Here is a 26,779-nt window from a genome sequence, read left to right as displayed (position 1 = left end):
GTAAAATGCACATATGATTGAATCGCAGGAGAGATACCAAAGTTCATTATTTCCATAAGCACCATGGTTCAGAAGTATTGAGGGCTGAAGCAGATGTTTTAAGTGAAATGCTTGTAGGTTTTACCAAATGGGTGTTTGTAGAAATTTGTGATGTCTACACGTTGATCTGAGCCAACGGCCTTGGTACTGATGCAGTGACCTACTACATCCTTCTCAATATGAACAACACCAAAGGTCCCGTCACATCTCCGCTGCCAGTAAACCTTATCATTGTTCACCTAGAGACACAACAGGAATCATAAGTCATATGTCATTATAATAACTTTATGTAAACTGTATGCAATGGTAAATTAAAGGAAATAACGCACTTCTGCGAAAAGGAAGGGCACATCATGCTTCAGGAAGACCTGCCCGCTGCGGATCGCAGCAACAGAGGTGGGGCCGCAGCGGAAGAAGCCCTGGCCGGTCAGTTGAGGAGTGGAATCAACCACCTGCCAACCTCCAAAACCAGATGGCAGGTCTGGCCGAGTCATCCAGGCCTCATTCCACACATGGTAGTTCCTACATGGAAGAGAAGAAAGATCTAGAAACACTTCATGGACATTTAGAGGAACTCTTGGTGACATTATAAATGGTAATGATACTTACCAGATTGGATCACGGTTCATGTGATCGATCAGCTGAAATTTCTCATCCAAGTAGACATCAGTTGACAAATGAACATCAGTGTCATGAGCAGAACAGAAGTTTGAAACTGGACGAGCAGGAATACCCAAACACCTCAACACTACGAGAAAGAGAAGAAGAATATGAGTTAATTACAATCAGGATTTCAAAATGTTTTCTTCTTCATCCAGTCTGCAGGAACTCTTACGTGTGTTGGTGACTCCAGCAAAGGCCAAGCTCTGTCCATACTTGACTGGCGTTCCTCCACGTTTGTAGAACTGTTTCAGGATGGCACTGCTGCTGCACCAGGATGTAGGAGCAGTTCCATCTCCATAGCAGTGTGACCAGTTACCCACCAGCACACCACAGCCTTTGTTGGCAATAACCTGTTAAGGAAAGATGATTTAAACAAATTTATTTTGAATGCAATAAACTTTGTGAAGAAATACCACATTCAGAAGAGAACAAATCTGACCGTTTTGAAGGATTTCCAAATGAATTCAGGGTGTTGATAAGAAGGAAATGAAGACTCACCATGTCAGAAACCACTCTGGAAATGTTAATGGGGCTTCCCCACCCTGAGCAAGGTGTACAGCTCTTCTCCAACACATACATACACGCAGACAAGATTCCCTTCTCAAACTAAGAATCACAGATCACAGAGGAAGAAAATTAGATATTGAGAAACAACCCCTTCATGCTATATTGTGCACTTTTATATCTCAAGTATGGGAAGATTAGGAAAAAACAGAAACCATAGTGGTGCCTTTGTCTCTAACATATAATGAACATCATTGAACTTTCGTAATAAATTAATGAAATGTTGGCTCTTACTTGACCAAAGTTCCATGTTTTGCAGCCAATCTGCTGCTTAGTTCCGTAGTAGATTCTGCCCATGTCATTCAGCACATACTCAGCTCTCTCCGCCTCATCACTCAGGTGCACACAGTCATCTGATAAAGAGAACATTTGCTTTAAATGGAAAAGCATTTTTTTTCTTTCCTCACTCTATTACATTTTCATATTTAGGTTTCAGTTGTTATTTTAAAGTATAATCAAACACGTACCTTTACACCAGGGGTTGAACAGCATGTAAATGTCATTTTCAGGAACATAAGGTAAAGTGAATCTGCCTCCTGGACAGTGTGTCACGACACTGAGCTGGTATCGTCCAACGCAAGCAGTCGGAACAGAGTGCACACACAGTTTGATTCGGTTTTGGCCTCGTTCCACAATCTTTGCCCCCCAGCAGTCTTTCTTGAATTCTTCCACAATTGGAACGATCACATAAGTGCCGTCCCGGATGGATGGGATATGACCTGTTAAACATACAAAACAACAAGAGATTCCAGTGACGGTAGAAATGCTGGTTCAGCTCCTCACATGTTCCTCCTCTACATATATAGATACAGTATATCATCTGTTGTCTTGAATCATTTAAAAACTAACCTAGTTTGAGCTCCAGGTGAAGCTTGTCACAACTGGGATTGAAAGGACGGCACAGATCAACCCACATGTTGAAACACTGTCCTCTGCGGACGATGAGATGGTCATCAAGGAAACAATGTGTGTGATGCTCCTGACGATTCAGTCCGGTCCTGCATTTGAGAAGGTCGACTTTACTCACCCGGAGGACAGCATCTGAGAAAATTGTAAAGCAAAACACAGGTAATTAGTTTTCAAGCAAATAATTCATTGAGTTATTATGATTAAGAATAACACATTTCCCATCATACACTTCAGGACAAAGATAAAGAAAATGTGAAGACTCTTACTCTCTGCTCCACAGACTTGCGTGCTTGTACAGTCATCCACATAATTCTTAACGACGACTTCCTTTGTGTCATAATCATGACATTGTGTAACAAAACCATAAGGATTAGAGTATGAAGTACCGCAAGGATAATCATATGAAGTAGCGCAAGGAGTAGCATATGGAGTAGTGCAAGGGTTAACATATGGGTAGGCATAAGGGGTAGTGCATGGGTCAATGCAAGGGTTAACATATGGGTAATGATAAGGGGTAGTGCATGGGTTAACGCGAGGGTTGGTGTGAACCGGTGTGTAGTGTGCTGCTTTCCTGCAGTTGTACTCCTGCAGTTTAATGGCTGGGAAACGGCCAACGCTGCAGAGGTTTTTGTATGGGTTGTATACAAAAGGCATGCTGGGCAAAAAAGAAAGAAATGAGAGTCATGAGTGTGATCTGTAATTGGTCAGTATATGGTTAATAATTCATAAATTGGGTCTCTTTGTTCTTAGAAATCAGATCTCCAGTTTCTTTTTAAGCTGTAATCACTAGACAGCAAAAAACATATCCTTAAATGAAACATTAGGCTGTTCCCAAATTTTTTTACTATATAAACTTACACAATCATACCAATACAATCATTTTGTAACCAACTCTTGATCCACAAAACAGCCTATGAATTCTAGATGTCAGCTTTCTAATAGAAATGAATAATTTGATAAAGTTTCAAACAATGTCTGAGATGATTACTTACATGGATGTTGTCCTTGTCTGTTCAAGAGAAACTGAACTGAAAACTGCTGCAGAAAGTGAACAGTAAGTCCTGCTTTAACCAGCTTGTGGCTCGTTCTGTAGTTTGTCTCTACAGCAGACGGGATATTTATACTACATCTCCATCTCCACCCCATCCCAGGATTTTGAGTCATATTCATTTTAATTGTTTCTTTTAGAGAATTAATGGGACAAATTAACATCTTAGTTGAATTGTTCTGAACATTCATTTTAGACTAACATCTATACCAGAGAATAGAACTCATTAAAATCAGCGTGACACTGCCTATGCTGGATACACCAAGATATTGACAACAGTAATAAAACGTTTATATTATATATAAACTTAACTTTAAACTTATATTAATGTTTATGTTGAATTGTACTTATTGCTGTATACATTAACATTCTCTCAGAGACCTAGATATCAGAAACATTCTATAAGCAACATGTGTCTATATATTTCATAATGACCCTGTTTGTTAATCTTTTTTTATTAAGAGAGCAGCACAATGATTTGTGCATTTGTTGCAAAGGAGAAAAAAAAATATTTGTACATACATTTGAAGAAATTAAGCTCTCTTCAACAAAGAGATTAGATAAGAGATTTTAAGGCCAAATTAGGTCTGATACATACAGTAATAGTGCATTATTAAATTAAATTGCAGTATTGATAGGAGTCCATTACTGTTAATTCTACATTTATTCTCATGATTGTCAGAACAAGGATGACTCTTTGATATATGACTGTTAGTCAGTTATTAAATAGAATGACTCATAAAATTGGAAAGCAGAGAAAATGAGTATGAAAATTCTCATGCTAGAGAATTTATTTAAAAAATGACCTGTTTATTTTTCATGTTCATCTTTAATTAAATTTCTGCTTTTCCCTGACAGAAGATAAAATGTTGCTTCAGGCCGTGTGAATAAAACAGCGTCCCCATGCAGTGATGTTGGAAGAGTCTATCTGACAAGAGCAAGTGGAAGCAAGGAATCTGATTTCATAACTTGAAAATCATTATGCACCTTTGGATTTATCAACTATATTATAAAAGGCATTTTCAAGTAGGTCATGATTTTTTTTTTTCTGAGACAATATAATTGTTCACTATCCCCAACCTGAATCTTATCCTCCACCCAGAATGCGTATGAGAAAATAAGTTAAAAAAGCCTTTAATATGACCAATTAAATCAAAATTAACCAAATACATCCATAAATCAACTGTTCAGCACATTATTAAAAGAATAATGACTCTACAAAGGCTTTAGCAAATTGATATAACTTAACTACAGAGTGTCTAGTAATTCTGTTCAAACTTGACAGAAAACAATGAAAAGGACAATATTCATTCATTCAGTATTCATTCAGTCTGACCGCCCATCCATCCATCATTCTGTCCTTTCATTCATCCATTCATATTTCATTCCATCTATCCTTTAATCCAAATCGAAATCAATTCATTAGAATGGATTTACTTAAAATGACATAATTTAGTTTAGTCAGTGAAATCAGTGCAATATGTGATGGTGTGACAGTTGATGAAGATGTTGGATGGAAACCAATATTTTGGAGATGCAAAACTCTCAAGAAGTGCTCAATGAGTTTTCAGCACGGTACTTTTGAAAAACAGGGTTGCTCTGATACGGCTGTCTACTGTAAGTTTATAATCTCCAAAATAATTTGTATAATGTATTACAGACCAGCGAGTGTGATTTCACCAAGTACAACATGTTCCTGGAACAACATTCCAATCAACCAATCAGAACTGAGATTCACACTGATTTTAGGAAAACATTATGGGTAGGGTTAGGTTTAGTGGTAGGCAGTGATGCCGGTAACGCGTTACTCTAATCTGAACACTTTTTTCAGTACCGAGTAATCTAAAGCATTACTATTTCCAAACCAGTAATTAGATTAAAGTTACTTAACCAAGTCACTGTGCGTTACTATTTTTGTCATATATTTATTTCTTCTTGCATCTCATATCACGGATGCGACAAGTCATGTTTTCAGCATTCATGAAGTTCACGTCATGTGTAAGTACCACGCAGCGACACAAACGTAAAGAATGGAGGGGGCGAGAGATGTGCGTTTTCTAGATGGAGATACAGTCACTATTTTGAGTTAGTGTCAGCAAAAGATGACAACATTAAGGTCCGTTGTACACTCTGTGCTGGCGGCGACAAAGTGTTATCATAAAACATCCAAAAATAAGGCTACTGCCTTGTCGCGGGAATTCACCGTACAATTGCCAATAGCCACTGAGTTTACCACTGATAGGCCGGTGGTGCATTATGGAAGCATATGGGTAGCAATATTCAGTTTGGAATGTAATATGCAAAATGACAATGCAATATGTAAAATGGCAATGCATTTCTGTATTTACATTTACATTTTCCAATACATTTGTGCAACGTTTGGTCCAAAATGAAAATGAAATTACATAATTTTCATTTGCCATTTCATACACCAGTTTTAATATGTAAAATGAAAACTAATTTTAACGCTTTAAAAGTTGCAAAATTAAAATGAAAATGTATTAAAGAAATGATTAGATATGTATAACATGTTCAAGCAAAAACTGTGGCAAAATTATCATTTAAATGCTATTTTTCTTAATTGCATTAACACTCACAGTCAAGACACTTACGATTGCATTTTCATTCAGTGTCCCGCAATGAATGTAGCAAAATTCAATGTGCACATTGAAAATGCATTCCGAGCCGATCACGTGTCCGCCCCCTCCCGCCATGTCAATCACTGCGTGAACAAGGCGGGGCTTGCAGAAGGTCAGAGACTTAAATCTCAAGAAAAGGATTCAAGCGAGAGAACATGGACAAGACAGTTGGTCCGTGTACGTTTTGATCATTTTGGTTTATGGCTTCAATATTTCATTCGCACTTGTGGGCGGCGCTGAAGCGCTCCTTTCATATGATTGGTCGAATCGCTCCACCTTCAACTCGGTCTTTTCATTCTTTCAGACAGAATAAGAGTCAGTGCGAGTGAAGCACTGTAATGTCTGAAACCACCGCTCACTGTTAATTAGCATAATATTTGAATCAGATGTAGCTGGGCACATAATTCGTGCTGCTGCGACTTGCAAGAGACCCGTTAAATTATTTCTAGGTTATAGTATTGTATAAATATTGTCCCACTGTTATCTGTAGCTCAATTGGTAGAGCACTGCGTTATCAAGCGCAAGGTTGGGGGTTCGATTCCCCTAGAACACATGATATGTAAAAATTGATAGTCTGAATGCACTGTAAGTCGCTTTGGATAAAAGCGTCTGCTAAATGCATAAATTTAATTTAAATTTAATTTTAAATTTACATTTAATAACAGTGAAGTGGAAATAAATATAGTTCAATTTATGAAATAAAATTAAATAGGATTTTTTGGGAAGGTAAGTCTGGCCAGTTATACAGCAACGCGACTCAGACGAGTCTGAAGATCTGAGCTGAATTTGGTGAAACATTAAAGTTCTAGTCTGTGTCAATTACTCTCATAATAAATAATAATAATAATAAAAATATGTTACCCGTATTTTTCGGTATAAGTTGCATCAGTCCAAAAATACGTCATGACGAGGAAAAAAACATATATAAGTCTATTAAGACTATTAAGTCGCATTTATTCAGAACCAAGAGAAAACATTACCGTCTACAGCCGCGAGAGGGCGCTCTGGGGTAGACTACAGGAGCACTGAGCAGCATAGGGCTAATCTTACTATTTTTATTTCAGAAATGTACCTATATTAATTTTTACAATTATTTATTAATGTCACACACACATACCTAGTGCCTTTTGACTTAAAATATGAGAGTGGTAAATGTTACAGACATGGAACTGTTCAGTCTATTATTGATTTTTATTTCCACTTCACTTTTATCCAAAGAGACAGAACTATTTGCACTGAATTTATCAGTGGGACAATATTCATACAATACTACAACCTAGAAATAATTAGCAGGTCTCAGCAGCACGAATTATGTGCCCAGCTACATCTGATTCAAATATTATGCTAATTAACAGTGAGCGGTGGTTTCAGACATTACAGTGCTTCACTCGCACTGACTCTTATTCTGTCTGAAAGAATGAAAAGACCGAGCTGAAGGTGGAGCGATTCAACCAATCAGATAAAAAGCAGAGTTTCAGCTCCGCCCACAAGTGCGAATGAAATATTGAAGCCATAAAACGAAATGATCAAAACGTACACAGACCAACTGTCTTGTCCATGTTCTCTCACTTGAATCCTCTTCTTGAGATTTGAGTCTCTGACCTTCTGCAAGCCCCGCCTTGTTCACGCAGTGATTGACATGGCGGGAGGGGGTGGACACGTGATCGGCTCGGAATGCATTTTCAATGTGCACATTGAATTTTGCTACATTCATTGCGGGACATTGAATGAAAATGCAATCGTAAGTGTCTTGACTGTGAGTGTTAATGCATTTAAGAAAAATAGCATTTGAATGATAATTTTGCCACAGTTTTTTCTTGAACATGTTATACATATCTAATCATTTTTGTAATACATTTTCATTTTAATTTTGCAACTTATAAAGCGTTAAAATTAGTTTTCATTTTACATATTAAAACTGGTGTATGAAATGGCAAATGAAAATTATGTAATTTCATTTTCATTTTGCACCAAACGTTGCACAAATGTATTGGAAAATGTAAATACAGAAATACATTGTCATTTTACATATTGCATTGTCATTTTGCATATTACATCCCAAATTGAATATTGCTACCCATACGCTTCCATAGTGCATCAGTATATACACACTCACCTCACGCAGCGAACGACTCACTTTCCTCAGCGAACTAATCACTTTCCTCACGCAGCTAACGACTCACTTAAATTTCCTCAGCAAACGACTCACTTTCCTCAGCGAACGACTCACTTTCCTCACGCAGTGAACGACTCACGCCCGTCTCACACATACTCCGTCTGCCGTGCGTATGCGTTGCTTAAAGGAACACTCCACCGTTTTTTGAAATAGGGCTTATTCACATTATTTCCTACATTTAGATAGGTGGGCAAATGCATTTTTGTGTCAGTGCATGCATTGTTTTAGTTTGACTGGGTCGGCGTTAGCTTAGCTTAGCACAATGAATGGACTCCTTTGTTGCCTAGCATGGCCTGAGTAAAAGTGATCAAAAAAATTTAAAAAACCCACCTAATTACTTCTTGTGGCCTGCGTATTCACAACGAGTACAAATAGCGATCCAGATTAACACTAGGCGATTTCCTAGGCAGATATTGACTTGGGACTATATTATGGGGAAGCACAGGCGAAGCACTGCTGCTTAGGCGAAGCACTGCTACTTCGGCGCAGAGATATCACGCAACACATGAAATCCCACGACTTCCGTCAACATACCGGCGTGAATAGTAGCTGCCTGGCTATTTTCCTTACAGTACACGAATGGCGATGAACATGGCTGATTTTGAGAGAGACGAAGAGGGTGACTTCTCAGACAGTCAAGAACCAGAACCATACCTATTTGAACCAGAGTTTACAGAAGACGAGCTGCGTGCTTTGGAAATAGAACGACAGGAGGAGGAGGTTGCGATCGCTCGTGATGAGAGCCAACATGAACTGGTGGTGTGAATGTGGGGGAATATGCCAATCTATGCCGACGGAAATAGAGTGTCTATGCTGTAGAGAGTGGGACATGTTTTTGCCATTGATGACCAGGCTCAACACGTCAGATCAAGATGAGCGTGCCCGAAGTTGTGTCACATCTACAAAGGATTTCACGGCGCTGATCCATTCTGCAGTACTCGATTTTTTTTCCGGTGTGACAAAGTGAACTGGAAAAAACGCCCCACGCCGACTGGACCAAATGGACAGCTGTCCACAGAGTAAGTGATTATTTTAATCATGACGCATGTATAGATCAACCCATATTATAGCTGTATTCACATAGAGTTGATGTTTTCACAGGCAATATAGGTTATATAGGAAGAGAAATAAAAGACAACTTACATGTGCACTTTGTTCTTCCTGTGTTTTCAAAGTAGTCCTCTGGTGCAAAATGTTCTTCGCAAACATGATACTGCTTTATTTTGTTGAGAGGCGTTGAACTACAGATCTCCAGAGCTGCTAGCCATTTATTTCTCAGTTCCACATTAGGTGGAATTCTGTGAAACATTACATTCGTGTATGTCCTTTGCTTGTTCTCACAACCTTTTGCTATGCAGGTAATAACCATGTTTGCTGTAACTTCTCAAAACACGCCGCTATGTTGACGGAATTCGTGGGATTTCATGTGTTGCGTGATATCTCTGCACCGAAGTAGCAGTGCTTCGCCTAAGCAGCAGTGCTTCGCCTGTGCTTCCCCATAATATAGTCCCAAGTCAATATCTGCCTAGGAAATCGCCTAGTGTTAATCTGGATCGCTATTTGTACTCGTTGTGAATACGCAGGCCACAAGAAGTAATTAGGTGGGTTTTTTTTAATTTTTTTGATCACTTTTACTCAGGCCATGCTAGCTGGCAACAAAGGACTCCATTCATTGTGCTAAGCTAAGCTAACGCCGACACAGTCAAACTAAAACAATGCATGCACTGACACAAAAATGCATTTGCCCAACTATCTAAATGTAGGAAATAATGTGAATAAGCCCTATTTCAAAAAACGGTGGAGTGTTCCTTTAATTTTTTATGCACCCATGTTAACGGATTCCAGCGTTCACACTGCACGAAGTTGCGGTCCGTTAATGCGTTCCAGGAGCAGTGCGTCTGCAGCAGTGCAGCGATCGTTTACGTACCATGTCTATTTTTGCTGTGCTGCATGCGCTGAATTAAAGTGACAGCGCATTGTTTGCGGTAAAAATGAACATGCAGTCATTTCACAATAAATGTATACTAATTAAAGCCTACTGTGTTTCACACGCAACACATGGGTTTTGACTAGATTTAAAACAAGAAAAAGAGCAACTTTAGAGAAACAAGGCAACATTATATATGCACTTTTAAAGTGATTTAAGACCCGTTGGATTGCGTGTAATAAAGATTTAAATGCAAAAGGCACTAGAGTCGACTGTTTCTGTCAGTGGTGAGTTTTAATTTTAAATGTTTGTGATATCCTAACAAGAAAAGTAAGCTAATGTGTTTAAATGTGTTGCAGCTTGTTTCAGCAACTTTTTATAAAAACCTAGCAGTCAAATGCATGAGTAATACGTTGTTTATATTTGAATTTAAATATGTCTATGAAAGATTGTTACTGTACTGTGATGAAAGAGTATCACAATGCTGAAAAAGCTTTTGATTTTTTTTTTCTTTTTTACATGATTTGATATCAAAATAATGGACAAATGTTGTTTTTTGTGGCTTAAACAGCCGCGGAACAGTAGAGGACTGCAAACGCGTCCTGTGTGAAAGCACAATGAGTTCGTGCTGCTGCAGCACCACTTACGTAATGCACTTGGACTGCAGATGCACTGCAGACGGATTATATGTGAAACAGGCGTCACTTTCCTCAGTGAACGAATCACTTTCCTCACGCAGCGAACGACTCACGCAGCAAACGACTCACTTTCCTCAGCGAATGACTCACGCAGCGAACGACTCACTTTCCGCAACCGGAGACTCACTTTCCTCACGCAGCAGACCACTGACTCTTTCTTCATGTAGGGACCGAATTTTATAATTAAAGTGACTTCTATATTACATCCAAAAGAATATTTAGATATAATATTTAAATATTCAAAAATGTATACATTTCAATAAAATGAAATAATTGCCTATTGCAAATTCATGAATGCATTGTTAACTTTTTTTTCTGCAGTCACTAGGCTATATGTACTGAGATATTTAAAAAAAATCTGTATTTTGTATAAAATAATAAAAAATAAACCCTGAATTATAATCTAAACATCTGTATTTTCATACAATTTCATAAATAAGTAGGCTGATAAATATATAATGTTTCAAAAAATATGATATAAACTATTATAATATATAGTGATGGAATATTGTAATATATAGTAATGGAATCAGCCGTTTTGAACGAAAAGTTTGATTTGAACGATTCAATAAATACTTAAACCATGGATTTGCTGTCACCTACTGGCGGTTTTATTGTCATCATTATTTATCCATGAAAGTCCTAAACCAGACACCAGGTGTCAGCACTAGCCTACTACCAGCACAAAATCACATTTAGCAAAATATTTATTATATTATATATTATATATATATTATTATATATATGATTATATATTAATCAGTTTCATTTAATAAGGCCAAATTCTCAATAAAACGTTTTTAAAAATTATGATTTTGTAATTATGTAAAATTAGCTACCGGACCAAGCATCTGAACATCTGAAAATACAGATGTTTAGATTATAATTCAGGTTTATTTATTATTTTTTTTTTTTTACAAAATATAGATTTTATAAAGATGATTCAGTACATATAGCCTAGTGACTGCAGAAAAAAAAGTTAACCATTGCATATTTAAATGTACAAATTTTTGAATATTTAAATATTATATCTAAATATTCTTTTGGATATAGAAGTCACTTTAATTATAATATTCGGTCCCTACATGAAGAGAGAGTCAGTGGTCTGCTGCGTGAGGGAAGTGAGTCTCCGGCTGCGCAAAGTGAGTTGCCGGCTGCGTGAGGAAAGTGAGTCGTTCGCTGCGTGAGTCATTCGCTGAGGAAAGTGAGTCGTTCGTTGCGTGAGTAGTTCGCTGCGTGAGTTGTTCACTGAGGAAAGTGAGTTCGCTGAGGAAAGTGAGTGGTTTGCTGCGTGAGTCGTTCGCTGCGTTAGGAAAGTGAGTCGTTCGCTGTGTGAGGAAAGTGAGTCATTCGCTGAGGAAAGTGAGTCGTTCGCTGCATGAGGAAAGTGATTTGTTCACTGAGGAAAGTGAGTCGTTAGCTGCGTGAGGAAAGTGAGTCGTTCGCTGAGGAAAGTGAGTCGTTCGCTGGATCAGTGTTGCCAGACGTACGATAATTATCGTATTTGTACAATAATTTTAACCTCTGTACTATGTACGATCAATAATGAAAAAAATACCGTAATGTACGATAATTTCAGAATTTTATGAAAATTCAAATGATGGTAGGTGCAGTCATAGGGCTTCTATACTCATACACGAAATCGGCTCATTTCAGACACTCTAAATGCGTTCGTGTGCATCTGAGGGTGTGTTAAGAATGCAGGAGGGTGCCCTGCTTTAAAGCCAACGAGCACTTTGTTGCGGTCCATGACAGCAAGAACCCCTTCAACATCTGGCAACACGCAGTCTTCCAATGACAGCAGCTCAGATGTGGAGTTAACTGCACCACGCAGCAACAGTTAAATTCCTTCTTCACTGGACGAGACAAAGCAAGTGTTAAAAATCATTTTAATATGTTTTAATATGTGCCGCGACACAGACAGTCATTGAAAATAATGGGATAGTATTTTGTCACACTGCTTCCGTCCAACCATACAGCTAGTTATTTATTGTGGAAATATGCAGGTCGTGTCAAAATGTTGTTGGTTTAGAATAGATAAATAACTGTTTTCACTCGTTTACAATAATTTTTCCCCAAATACGATCATTTTGAACTTCTGGTAAGATACTTGGGCATTTACAATCTGGCAACACTGCACTGCATGAGTGAGTCGTTCGCTGAGGAAAGTGAGTCCTTTCGCTGTGTGAGGTGAGTATGTATACTGATGCACTGCCGGACTATCAGTGGTAAACTCAGTGGCTACTGGCAATTGTACGGCCAATTCCCGCGACAAGTCAGTAGCCTTATTGTTGGACCTGGCCGCACGCCATAGAAATGCTGCCATTAAATACGTCTGATCGCCCTCGTTTCGTGCCATAATAAACAAGATCCCTACCACTGTCAATGCCGCGCTGCCTCACAGAACAGCTTTTTCTTCTTAAATGGACGAGGAGTATGCAGTGATGGAGAGAAATCTAATATTTTTTATGAATGTAGCTAATAAAGTAACTTGTAAAGTAACTTAGTTACTTTTAAAATCAAGTCATCTGTAAAGTAACTAAGTTACTTTTTAAATCAAGTAATCTGTAAAGTAACTAAGTTACTTTTTCAAAGGTGATAGGGATTGGGTTAAGTCTTTATTTTTGGACAATAATGTTGATCCAGGATCATGGGGAAGTCGTGGCCTAATGGTTAGAGAGTTGGACTCCCAATCGAAAGGTTGTGAGTTCGAGTCCCGGGCCGGCAGGAATTGTGGGTGGGGGGAGTGCATGTACAGTTCTCTCTCCACCTTCAATACCACGACTTAGGTGCCCTTGAGCAAGGCATCGAACCCCCAACTGCTCCCCGGGCGCCGAAGCATAAATGGCTCTGTGTGTGTGTGTGTGTGCACTTCGGATGGGTTAAAGGAATAGTTCGCCTAAAAATGATATTCAAGCCATGATTTACTCACCCTCAAGCCATTCGAGATGCATATGTCAATCTTTTTTCAGACGAACACATTTTCAGTTATTTTAGAAAATGTTTTAGATCTTTCAGTGGTTATAATGTGTAGCTATGGGGCTCACCTCTTTGAAGTTCCGAAATGTGCATGCATCCTTCTCAAAAGTAATCCATCCGGCTCCAGGGGGGTAAACGAAGGCCTCTTGATGGTAATCCGTGCGGTTTTGTCGTAAAAATATACATATTTTAAACTTTATAAACGAAAATATCTGGCTTCCGGCCACGGTCGACGCGCGTTCACTGGAGAAGGATGTCGGCGTATGACGTATGGCGTATCGTAGGAAGCGCCGTGACGTAGAACGAACGCGCCAGCGCAGCCAGAGAGCAGAGCAAAACAAAACTAAACTCGGGATTTCCGTGAAGAGTTATATAAAAGAGTATTTAAAAGAAAATGTCGGAGGATTTTGATATTAGAGAAGAGGATATTCAGTTTTTGGCTCAGCCCTATCTGTTTGAACCGGAGTACAGTGATGAAGAACTCAGGAATATGGAGGCGGCTGCATCAGCAGTGGCACAACTAACAGCCTCAAATAGACAGAGAGTCCGGGAGACATGGTGGTGCTCATGCAGGAGATGTGAGGCCATGCCAACAGAGGTCGAGAGTGTTTGCTGCCATGAATGGAAAACTGGAATGCCAACTTTGGAAGCCATTGATGCCGCTATTGAGATGACTGAGTCCAATTGTGTTACAGAAGATGATGGCTTTCCGCCTTTGTTGAGCCAAAGTGTTCTTGAAGTTATCTTCCGTTTACCTCGCATAAACTGGAGACGTCGTCCAAGGCCTGAAGGAACCGGGGGCAGACTAACGGTGGAGTAAGTTTTGTTTTGTGCAAGTAATATGTTATTACAGGTGCGGCTGATCTATGTTATTCACAAATTGCATTTATTTTACAGTCAATTTCGTCTGGTATCATACCGAGTTGTGCTTGAATGGATGCTGAAAGGAGAAAAACTAGGAAGAGGAAACCGTAAAGTTCTTCCCTCCTGTGTTGTTCAAGCCATAAGGGAAAAATACCCATCCCAGTCTGGATCCTATGTGGGTTTCAGAGAAGCACATGATGCCTTTGCCATGATGTATTGTACAAGTCTGCTACCTACTACATTATTTTTTTTTAATAAATACATATATTTCATATACTTTGTTTCCTGTGATGTTTAATTCAACAACTACATTGATTCAACCATGTTTATTTTGTGTTTAACTGGTAAACAAAATTTGTTTCAATTTTTGTAAATACAAATTTTTTAAAATTTTCTGTGTGGCTTTTGAAGTTCAGAAATAAATAATATTACACATACTTTTTAAAAAAAAGAAATGTTACTGATTTTAATTTCTAAACTGTTGCTATTATCACATCAATGCTTTTTCTTCAAGACAACAGTAATGTAACATGACATATAATTAAAAAAACAAGGAAATGTTAGATAAAAATAACTTTAAACTAAAAAAGATAATAAACAGTGCCCAATAATTCTTTTATTAAATTCCCACTAAGGCACAAGAGTCTATGTAAAGCATTGTGTAGAGCCTTTACTTAGAAAATCTTGACTGGTGCTTTGAAATGGCATCTTCTTTGGCAGGTTTTGGCTTTCGTGCAATGTTTGCTGGTAATGTGGGAACAGTGAGTTGAGATGACTCGTCTGGAACAACAATGTTTGGGTTTCTACGGTACTCCAGAACTACATTAACCAGTTCATCTCTAAATGTTTGTGTGGTTGGTTCAAACAGTTTCTTAGCTACCCACTCCTTGGAGTGCTTGGGAAACACAACATTGTAGCATTGTACTCCTAGAAAGAAACAAGACATACATGTTACTGTACTATATATTATTAGACTAATGTTAAACTACTGACCCATAAAAAAAAAAGCACTTTGCATTAAATTTCATAATTTGGAATTCACTATTGTTTTAAACTTTTGTTGTTGTAATGTTCTTTACTTACCAGAGGTGGTTGTGGCCTGTTTGCGATGTACATTTTCATTATGATCCATAATTGCAAGCTGTGTGCGTGCAAACATGGAAGAGTAATGAAAGTGCAAGTTCTTCGGACAGTCCTTAAGTAGCATGGAGTGGAAAACTTCAAGCTTGCCTGTAAAATAAGGAAACATAATTAGTCTGGTGTTCTAAATAATCACTTTCCATATATACACACAATGTGATATTGGTGTAACATACCTGTATGCTTAAACAGGGACATTTGCTGCAGGTCCTTCAAAATACCTTTGTCCAGAACTATTTTCTCCAGCGTATGGTATGCACGAGACTCTTTCATAATCCACCTCTTCCGTCTTTGTTGGTCAGGATTGAGGGCAGGATGGAGACATCTCTGTTCTAGGCCATCTTCGGTCCAACTATGTTCCCCAGAGATGTGATGAAGTATTGACTTCCATTTCCAGATTAAGTCCTACAAAACATGAGTTAAACAATTCATTATTTAATTTTAATTAAATCTACATCATCTTTGTAATGTTATATGGTGTACAAATTAAAACTTACTTCAGGGTCACCTCCACAACTAGAGCAGCAATACCACAAATGGTTGCAGATGCACTTGATCCAGGGCTGGAGATCTCTGTTGTCTTTCTATCTTGACAAGGACAGTAATTTCTTTAGCAACCCTGAGAAAACATTATTGATACGGTAATTACACAAAATATAATTGAATGTATATATACAAAGTACTTTTTTAATTACTAAAAGTAATCCTTGAGTAAAGGTTCACATTCAAACTAATTTTGAAAATTAAAAACAGTGTAGTTCATTTACAGATTTAAATTTTATCTGACACAATTTCTTACCCTTCACCACATGCCAAATGTCAAACTCATGGTGAATTAATGGATAATCCTCCCGCATGATCTTTCTTATGGATGGTGATCTGTCAGTGGTCAACACATCTACTTTGATGCCTTTCTCCAAAATTTGATTTAGGCCTCTTTTAAACCCAATGGGCTCCATGGCCGCTGAGCTAGATGCTTCTGTCACCTAAAAAAATTTAAGACACAACAAATATATTCTTTATATTAAGTATAAACAGGTTTTGTCTTTCTTTATAGTGTTTTCATTTAGGGTGTAATAAGTATAATATTCTGTATGTTTGTACATTACTTTACAAAGTATATTACCATTTGTGGTGTTTACTAATTAAAACTTTGCATAATTTTATACTGTATATATCAACATGTACACTCACCTGCACCAACTCAAAGTGTACAATTTTATCCGTTGTGTCATCCATAAGGCTGTATGTGTTATATTTTGCTGAAAAACCAGGGCTGTAGCAGGTAGGACATAAGATGAAACAATAAACTTTTTGTTTTTCATATTTCTTTTAATTATTGTAAGAAAGGTGTCTCATTTACCTGTCTGATCTCCCATCCCCAGATAAATGCACCTCATTCTGTAATGCATTTTGAAGCTGTAAATCGTTCAGAATCCCAGCTTGTTTTTCTTTGTAAGTAGCATCAACTGCAGGAATGAGGTATGAAGACTGCATTGAATAGAAAGCGGTTTTCTTTGGCACCTGTAAGTTCAGCAGTGCAGCCCAATCAGCAATGTTGACATAAGTTGCACCACTGAATAGGACACTTGCAGAAACCAGAAGATTGTTTAAAGGCATTCCCCGAACATCTTCACATGAACTCCAACGGCCCTGATGTTTGTTCTCGCATTCCCACAGCACTTCGATACGGCTCCCATTGGATTTTTTCTCGGTTCCAGTAATTAGTGCTCCACAATCCTGACATCTTCTAAACATCTTCATCACATTTGATTCGTTTACGATCCATTTTCTTTCCTTCCACTTCTCATTTTCTCTATCGTCCTCTGTAGTTGTAGTTGACGTTGATGATGTTGAGCTGGCAGGAACAAAACTTGAGTCCTTGTCTGATGGACATTGCATTGAAAGCATGCTGATATCGAGATCACAATCTTCAGATTGTAGTTCAGTCTGTGATGTCTGATCCTATGTGACAGACAGTAAATTGTAATCACAATTTTTAATTATAAAAATAGTGTGTAAAATCACACATTATTATAATCTACACATAGATACATTTTTCTAGTAATAATTAGAATTTTTTTTAGATATTTAGATATCACAACTGACATAACTATCATAACTTGAAAAAAATGTTTGCATGATAAAACACTTACTAAGTACTTACCGACTGATATAAACTTATGGGGGGTAAGGCTATGTATGTCCCAGATGTTGATGGACCTGTCCTTCTGTCAAATGATTCTGGACTTCTAGGCGTGAACTTGATTCCAGCCATAATTCCTTGATTCTCTTCTTTGCTTCTATGTTTAACTGGAGTTGACTTTGGAACACCCTCTAGTGCTGATATATCCAGGACAACTTTCTCCTGATCTTTTTCAGGTGATGTGCAAAGCAGATTTGGCTGAGCCTGTACAGCAGGATCCCTTGGTGTTTTTCCTAAAACAATTCATAATGCAATAGTACATGTTTACATACATGTAGAGGTTAAAGTGAAAGTAATTTAACTAAAAGTAATTATGTAAACCACTGTTTGACAACATAATCCAAACAACACGACAACTGGGCAAAACATTGCATGACAAAATGCATATGAGTACTTACTGACTGATAGAAACGTATTGGGGGGAAGGCAATGTATGTCCCAGATGTTGATGGACCTGTCCTTCTTGGAATTGATTCTGGACTTTTAAGCATCAATTTGAGTCCTGCCACAACTCCTTCATTCTCTTCTTTGCTGCTATGTTTGACTGGAGTTGACTGTGGAACACCTTCAAAAAATGCTGATGCACCCAGGACAACTGTCTCCTGATCCTTTTGTGTAACTGTGTAACAGAGACTTGACTGAGTAGTAACATCAGGATCCCCCTGTGCTTCCTACAACAATAGATTGTACATGTTTACATTTTAAAAGAAAAATTAAATATTTATACAACAGAAAAGTGTGTCCATGACATTTTAACGTCATGTCTTATCTTAAAACGTTAACTAAAACTTAATTAGTATTCGGTAAAATTAGGAAATAAAATGTTTAATGTCCCTTAACTTACTTATTATGATGTAATGTACAGACAGACGATTGTAATCGTGAAATAAGTCACGATTCAATAAGTCAATAAGTTGGTCACTGCATCAGCACCACAGATGTCAGCGCAGACAAACGCTTTGATATCACACCTCTGCACACATTCACGAGGTGAAAACTGAGGGTCTGGGACTGAAGCATGCCAGAATTGTTTGCTGTGGGTAAGATTAATGCAACCTGATCCCTCTGGAAAATTTGTAGGGCTGAACGATAAATCACATGCAATATTTAACTTGCTGCCTCGCTGCCGTATGAGACAATGACTTTGTAGGTGGCTTTTTTTTGCACATGCCCCGATAGTCAAAACTTTTCTTTAGCGTCTGCTCCATTTATGCAGATCAGTTTTTGGTACTTTATTACTTAATCCACTTGTTGCTTTGGTCTTAATCAGCAGCCGCCTGCACCACCTGCTGGTGAGCGACTGACAGCAGATGGAGATCATGCCTCTGTGCTCTACTGCTATTCCTGTATGGGATTTAAATCCTGCCATGATTCAAAACTGAAAATACAGTTCTGAAAGGTTGAAACTAAGTGTTCGAAAACTCAAAATCTTACAAAAAAAAGTTTTGCAAGATCGAAAAATAAGATTTGCAAGCTTGCAAAATGTAAACAATAAATAAAAATATCTCTGCAAACATTATGTTGTTTTTGAGATTTCCTTCTTCAGAACTGCAAAAAATTTTTTACGATGTTGCACAAATAATTTGTCACTGTTCTCCCACTGTATTAGATTGTTTTGCAGGTTTGAAACCTTGTAAATGGTGATCTGAAAACTGGTGTGCAAATGTGTGAAATTTTTTTTTGAAACTCTGAAAACAGAGCTTTGCAGGCTTGCAAAGTGGTAAAAAAATTACATCTCTTCAAACATAATATTGTTTTTGAGTTTTCCCTCTTCAGAAGTGCAACACTCTTTTTTATGGTGTTGTGCAATCATTTTTTCAGATTTTCGAATTTGTCACTGTTCTCCCAGTGTATAGTTTGTTTTCAAGATTTGAAACCTTGTAAATAGTGATCTGAAAACTGGTGTGCGAATAGGTGAAAAAAAGTTTTGAAACTCTGAAAACTGAGGTTCGAAAGGGCAAAACTTATTACATTACATTATATTTGCACTCCTATCGCAGACTATTTATTCAGAGCTGAGTTTACAACACCCACTTTGCGGAGATACGCCCACTCAGTTGCGAGTTTGCGACTCACGTGATTTGTGGCAGCGTTGTCATGCAGCTCTGCTCTGAAACTCTGAAACTCAGACTGAGCGAAAATGAAGCTTCGCAACCTCGCAACTAAAAAAAAAGCCTGGAGGGAGGGCCTTCTGCTCTTGGCCAATGCTTTGCTGTCTGCTGAGGTACAGTCCAATCACAAGTCGTATTTACTGGAAAGGTGGGATTGACCGACTGCTCCGCCAATGACAAAAAAGAGTGTTGCACTTCTGAAGAGGGAAAACTCAAAAAAAAAATTATGTTTGAAGAGATGTAATTTTTTTTTAACACTTAGCAAGCCTGCAAAGCTCTGTTTTCAGAGTTTCAATAAAAAAATTCACACATTCGCACACCAGTTTTCAGATCACCATTTACAAGGTTTCAAACCTGGAAAACAATCTAATACAGTGGAAGAACACTGACAAATTTGAAACTCACAAATTATTTGTGCAACATCGTAAAAAATTTTTTGCAGTTCTGAAGAAGGAAATCTCAAAAACAACATAATGTTTGCAGAGATATTTTTTATTTTTTTTACATTTTGCAAGCTTGCAAATCTTATTTTTCGATCTTGCAAAACTTTTTTTTGTAAGATTTTGAAATTTTGGAACACTTAGTTTCAACCTTTCAGAACTGTATTTTCAGTTTTGAATCATGGCAGGATTTAAATCCCATATTCCTGCAGCTCCCGGATGTGAAAGGGCGAATTATCTGCCGAATTTACAGTAAATTTCTACAGTAAATTTACATTTACAGTAGGCTATTATTTACAAAAGAATTCAGAATGTTTGGTAAAGAGACTGAAATGAAAGGGGAAAATTAATTAAAAAAATTAAAAAATATAACCAATAATAATACGCTTATAATAATAAGTAAAATGATATACAGATATTATGGGGAAAAGACTATTCCCTGAGTTACAATTAATTTTAATGATGCGTTCGTAAATGAAGATCAGCGCAGACAAAGGCTGCAGACAGCACACCTTGTTTGTTATCTTTATTTTATAAATGCACAAAGTTTTGTTGTTATTATATCTGTATACAAAAAAACTAGATCCCTTACAGATTCGATTGATGTATTGCTCTTATCTGTACGATCAAAACTGAAAGTGTAATTTTAGTTCTTTTTGGGGATATCAGGAGAAAATGACTCATAAGGCGTATACGCGTTAATAGACTCCAGAGGGTTAATGAACAGACAAGACTGTAGGATGGATAAAAAGGTTTTCTTGTAGGCCTATTTTATATTATGCACTTTATGTAACATCTATTCATGATACATTTGAATGCTGATTACCGCATTTAGTCTGATAGCCAAGACCTATGGTTAATATAATAATTTAATAATGTCATAATTTCTATAATAAATAATATAATACTTTCTAACTTCAAAATAAAATATCTATGAATCCATCTCAGATAATGCCGGGTTGCTATGGTAATGCAGGTTTGTTTACATTTAATTCATGGCCACGAGAAAAATATGTAGTTCCCTCAACATAAGAAGACATAATATCACGTTCCCACAAGTTAATATGACGTTCCCTCAAATTAATATCTCATGATCACGACATATCAGGATCCCATGAGTTATTATGTTGTGGCCACAACAAAACTAAGTGAAGTGACCATGTCTCGTTAGGGTCACCGTAGATGGGAGATGCAGGGAACAGGGATTGTAATTTTGTAGTAACTGTTATACTGATGTTGTAGCTGGTCAAACAAATGTTTATTAATGTATATTAATGTTCTGAGATTTTAGAAACAAGCAGTCTGCAAAAGTTTGGATAAATGAGTATTTAAAAATTCTCTGTTACGGAAAGTATATAAGACAAGAATGTATTACTATTTTTAAATGACAAGAGGAATAAAGCCTCATTTTAATAGATCCATCTCAATATCACAAACTGACACAGTTTAGTATGCTGGATTTTTTTATTTTTATTTGAAGCTGAAGCTACACAGGACAGAGTAACCAACACCATGATACAATTACTTGAGTTTTTAAATGAGGAAAAACTGGTTAATAACTATTCAGAATTACATTTATAAGCTTTCAAACTAAATGGCAATTTCAGAAAGACTACTTAAAATCAGAAAAGATGAAAAGACAATAATGTCTTGCATAAAGCATTAGTGCAATTGTCCTACATCATGATTAAATGCATTGTGAGACGTTTAAGGTTAACAACCTGAAAGTTAAGAGAAACTAACAGCTGTTATCTAACTCTGCAAATCATTTCAGTGTGAATGCTTTCTATTCAATGGAGCCATGACGTTTCTTCTGTTTTGTTTATTTGATTGGTTTAACAATGCTGTTTGACAGCAATGTTGGAGAATCCATGAACCTGAGTGAGCTGAGGAGAGTCCAATGAGACCAGAAGTTTCTGTGGGCCGTGACACGTGGGAATAAACTTCTCTGTCAGGCACACTGTGGAATTCCCTGCAATGTCACTGTGAAAGAAGGAAAAAAGAAAGAAAGATGTTTTTATAATACTATGTATATTGTAAATATTTTTTTTATTTTATTAAATAATTAGATGAAATGTTTAGCAACAAATATTGAGTTTACCATTATTTTCAGCAATCATAATTTATATTAATTAAAAATTAAATAGAATAATGCAAAAATTATTCATTATTTTTTGAGCAATTAAATCAATTTTACCCATAGTTGACAACTCTGGCATGCTGCTGTCCAAGTCCCACAAAGCGGAATACAGAGTTCTTCAGGACACAAGGCAGTGGATTCTGGAAAGTGATTTTGACTGGCACTTCTTGACCCAAGACAGCATCAGATACAGGCTGAGAAGAACCACAGACAAGACACAATTTAACACTAAATAATTCCAACCAATCAAAAGATTAAACAGTTAAACTCTAACTTTAAACTCACAGCGATAACAAGATCTGGTGTGCGCAGTCTGAAGTTGTACTGTGTGGCCAGAACCTGCTTCGTCTGAGCCACGTGTCCAAAGAGGTTGAGCATCAGTGAGGAGTGATCCACCAGGTGTTCCTTATACTCGTCATAACTCAGGGTCCATTCCAGAGGTTTGCCTATTATAGCAAAAATGATAAACACTGAATTAATACTCATGCTTTCATTACAAGTCTCTTTACCCATAAGCTGCATAAGGCCAACTGGGTGGTATCATGTATTGCAGCTCTTTATCACTTCTCAAATTCAGCTTTATCTTTTAAATCTTTATGATTTCTCACATTCAGAGGGCTTGAGCTCAATGCATGTCTGGTCTCTCTTCAGGAAGGTCTTCCTGACTCCGGTGTAGTACGTGGCTGCAGCCTGGCTGTAGAGGGTGACGCTACGAGGTGAGCTGCATTTGTTTTTAAGATTGATGTAAAGCAAGGCATCCTTGCCCACACATAGTCCATCCTCTTTCAGGCTGACTTCACAGACAACATCCTCAGGACAGGGCAGTGGGTATGTGCATCTTCTCAAGCCATGACGAAGGGCTGTTTCCAAAGCAGTGCTCTTCTCAGAAGAACCTGATCAATAAAAGATAGAGTAAAATGCACATATGATTGAATCGCAGGAGAGATACCAAAGTTAATAATTTCTATAAGCACCATGGTTCAAAGTATTGAGGGCTGAAGCAGATGTTTTAAGTGAAATGGTTGTGGGTTTTACCAAATGGGTGTTTGTAGAAATTTGTGATGTCTACACGTTGATCTGAGCCGACGGCCTTGGTACTGATGCAGTGACCTACTACATCCTTCTCAATATGAACAACACCAAAGGTCCCGTCACATCTCCGCTGCCAGTAAACCTTATCATTGTTCACCTAGAGACACAACAGGAATCATAAGTCATATGTCGTTATAATCGCTGTATGTAAACTGTATGCAATAGTCAATTAAAGGAAATAACGCACTTCTGCGAAAAGGAAGGGCACATCATGCTTCAGGAAGACCTGCCCGCTGCGGATCGCAGCAACAGAGGTGGGGCCGCAGCGGAAGAAGCCCTGGCCGGTCAGTTGAGGAGTGGAATCAACCACCTGCCAACCTCCAAAACCAGATGGCAGGTCTGGCCGAGTCATCCAGGCCTCATTCCACACATGGTAGTTCCTACATGGAAGAGAAGAAGAAAGATCTAGAAACACTTCATGGACATTCAGAGGAACTCTTGGTGACATTATAAATGGTAATGATACTTACCAGATTGGATCACGGTTCATGTGATCGATCAGCTGAAATTTCTCATCCAAGTAGACATCAGTTGACAAATGAACATCAGTGTCATGAGCAGAACAGAAGTTTGAAACTGGACGAGCAGGAATACCCAAACACCTCAACACTACGAGAAAGAGAAGAAGAATATGAGTTAATTACAATCAGGATTTCAAAATGTTTTCTTCTTCATCCAGTCTGCAGGAACTCTTACGTGTGTTGGTGACTCCAGCAAAGGCCAAGCTCTGTCCATACTTGACTGGCGTTCCTCCACGTTTGTAGAACTGTTTCAGGATGGCACTGCTGCTGCACCAGGATGTAGGAGCAGTTCCATCTCCATAGCAGTGTGACCAGTTACCCACCAGCACACCACAGCCTTTGTTGGCAATAACCTGTTAAGGAAAGATGATTTAAACTAATTTATTTTGAATGCAGTAAACTTCGTGAAGAAATACCACATTCAGAAGAGAACAAATCTGACCGTTTTGAAGGATTTCCGAATGAAATCAGGGTGTTGATAAGAAGGAAATGAAGACTCACCATGTCAGAAACCACTCTGGAAATGTTAATGGGGCTTCCCCACCCTGAGCAAGGTGTACAGCTCTTCTCCAACACATACATACACGCAGACAAGATTCCCTTCTCAAACTAAGAATCACAGATCACAGAGGAAGAAAATTAGATATTGAGAAACAACCCCTTCATGCTATATTGTGCACTTTTATATCTCAAGTATGGGAAGGTCAGGAAAAAACTGAAACCATAACGGTGCCTTTGTCTCTAACATATAATGAACATGTAGATATCTTTGAACTTTCATAATATATTAATTAAAGTTTGGCTCTGACTTGACCAAAGTTCCATGTTTTGCAGCCAATCTGCTGCTTAGTTCCGTAGTAGATTCTGCCCATGTCATTCAGCACATACTCAGCTCTCTCCGCCTCATCACTCAGGTGCACACAGTCATCTGATAAAGAGAACATTTGCTTTAAATGGAAAAGCTTCATGGAGTGTTAATATTGTTTTCTTGTATCATTCTATTACATTTTCATATTTAGGTTTCAGTTGTTGTTTTAAAGTATAATCAAACACGTACCTTTACACCAGGGGTTGAACAGCATGTAAATGTCATTTTCAGGAACATAAGGTAAAGTGAATCTGCCTCCTGGACAGTGTGTCACGACACTGAGCTGGTATCGTCCAACGCAAGCAGTCGGAACAGAGTGCACACACAGTTTGATTCGGTTTTGGCCTCGTTCCACAATCTTTGCCCCCCAGCAGTCTTTCTTGAATTCTTCCACAATTGGAATGATCACATAAGTGCCGTCCCGGATGGATGGGATATGACCTGTTAAACATACAAAACAACAAGAGATTCCAGTGACGGTAGAAATGCTGGTTCAGCTCCTCACATGTTCCTCCTCTACATATATAGATACAGTATATCATCTGTTGTCTTGAATCATTTAAAAACTAACCTAGTTTGAGCTCCAGGTGAAGCTTGTCACAACTGGGATTGAAAGGACGGCACAGATCAACCCACATGTTGAAACACTGTCCTCTGCGGACGATGAGATGGTCATCAAGGAAACAATGTGTGTGATGCTCCTGACGATTCAGTCCGGTCCTGCATTTGAGAAGGTCGACTTTACTCACCCGGAGGACAGCATCTGAGAAAATGAAAAAGCAAAACACAGGTAATTGGTTATCAAACAAATAATTGAGTTATTATGAGTAAGAATAACACATTTCTCATCATACACTTCAGGACAAAGATAAAGAAAATGTGAAGACTCTTACTCTCTGCTCCACAGACTTGCGTGCTAATACAGTCATCCACATAATTCTTGACGACGACTTCCTTTGTGTCATAATCATGACATTGAGTGACAAAACCGTAAGGATTAGAGTATGAAGTACCGCAAGGATAATCATATGAAGTAGCGCAAGGAGTAGCATATGGAGTAGTGCAAGGGTTAACATATGGGTAGGCATAAGGGGTAGTGCATGGGTCAATGCAAGGGTTAACATATGGGTAATGATAAGGGGTAGTGCATGGGTTAACGCGAGGGTTGGTGTGAACCGGTGTGTAGTGTGCTGCTTTCCTGCAGTTGTACTCCTGCAGTTTAATGGCTGGGAAACGGCCAACGCTGCAGAGGTTTTTGTATGGGTTGTATACAAAAGGCATGCTGGGCAAAAAAGAAAGAAATGAGAGTCATGAGTGTGATCTGTAATTGGTCAGTAGATGGTTAATAATTCATAAATTAGGTCTCTTTGTTCTTAGAAATCAGATCTCCAGTTTCTTTTTAAGCTGTAATCACTAGACAGCAAAAACATATCCTTACATGAAACATTAGGTTGTTCCCAAAAATTTTATCTATATAAAGTTCATACCAGTACAAGAGTTTTTAACCAACTCTCGATCCACAAAACAGCCTACGAATTCTAGATGTCAGCTTTCTAATAGAAATGAATAATTTAATAAAGTTTCAAACAATGTCTGAGATGATTACTTACATGGATGTTGTCCTTGTCTGTTCAAGAGAAACTGAACTGAAAACTGCTGCAGAAAGTGAACAGTAAGTCCTGCTTTAACCAGCTTGTGGCTCGTTCTGTAGTTTGTCTCTACAGCAGACGGGATATTTATACTACATCTCCATCT

The 26,779-nt window shown here is 38.0% G+C and overlaps 2 protein-coding genes and 1 long non-coding RNA gene across 3 annotated transcripts in view; all 3 read right to left on the bottom strand.

Moving 5' to 3' along the window:
• The window catches only part of LOC132129506 (protein-glutamine gamma-glutamyltransferase K-like), a 4,858-nt gene extending 1,558 nt beyond the window's left edge, over nt 1-3,300 (bottom strand). The window contains exons 1-10 of the mRNA XM_059541137.1: nt 3,168-3,300; nt 2,442-2,830; nt 2,116-2,307; nt 1,734-1,985; nt 1,501-1,619; nt 1,201-1,308; nt 875-1,052; nt 649-787; nt 369-561; nt 125-278 (exon numbers count right to left, since the gene is read on the bottom strand). Of these exons, the coding sequence (XP_059397120.1) occupies nt 125-278; nt 369-561; nt 649-787; nt 875-1,052; nt 1,201-1,308; nt 1,501-1,619; nt 1,734-1,985; nt 2,116-2,307; nt 2,442-2,829 (1,723 nt within the window). The 5' untranslated portion in view covers nt 2,830; nt 3,168-3,300. The remainder of the gene's footprint in view (nt 1-124; nt 279-368; nt 562-648; nt 788-874; nt 1,053-1,200; nt 1,309-1,500; nt 1,620-1,733; nt 1,986-2,115; nt 2,308-2,441; nt 2,831-3,167) is intronic.
• The window catches only part of LOC132129507 (uncharacterized), a 24,287-nt gene extending 1,558 nt beyond the window's left edge, over nt 1-22,729 (bottom strand). The window contains exons 1-2 of the long non-coding RNA XR_009428533.1: nt 22,601-22,729; nt 22,017-22,386 (exon numbers count right to left, since the gene is read on the bottom strand). This is a non-coding gene — a long non-coding RNA (uncharacterized LOC132129507). The remainder of the gene's footprint in view (nt 1-22,016; nt 22,387-22,600) is intronic.
• On the bottom strand, nt 22,727-26,779 carry LOC132129547 (protein-glutamine gamma-glutamyltransferase K-like). Its single transcript, XM_059541175.1, has 13 exons — nt 26,635-26,779; nt 25,918-26,306; nt 25,596-25,787; nt 25,214-25,465; nt 24,966-25,084; nt 24,658-24,765; nt 24,332-24,509; nt 24,106-24,244; nt 23,823-24,015; nt 23,579-23,732; nt 23,152-23,436; nt 22,825-22,989; nt 22,727-22,737 (listed from the first exon to the last, which is right to left on the bottom strand). The coding sequence occupies exons 2-13, from the start codon at nt 26,303-26,305 to the stop codon at nt 22,727-22,729; spliced, it is 2,184 nt and encodes a 727-aa protein (XP_059397158.1). The 5' UTR covers nt 26,306; nt 26,635-26,779.

This window comes from Carassius carassius, chromosome 46, assembly GCF_963082965.1.
Source record: "Carassius carassius chromosome 46, fCarCar2.1, whole genome shotgun sequence".
NCBI lineage: Eukaryota > Metazoa > Chordata > Actinopteri > Cypriniformes > Cyprinidae > Carassius > Carassius carassius.
Note: the sequence above shows the minus strand (reverse complement) of the source record. Positions and strands in the feature narration are given on the sequence as shown.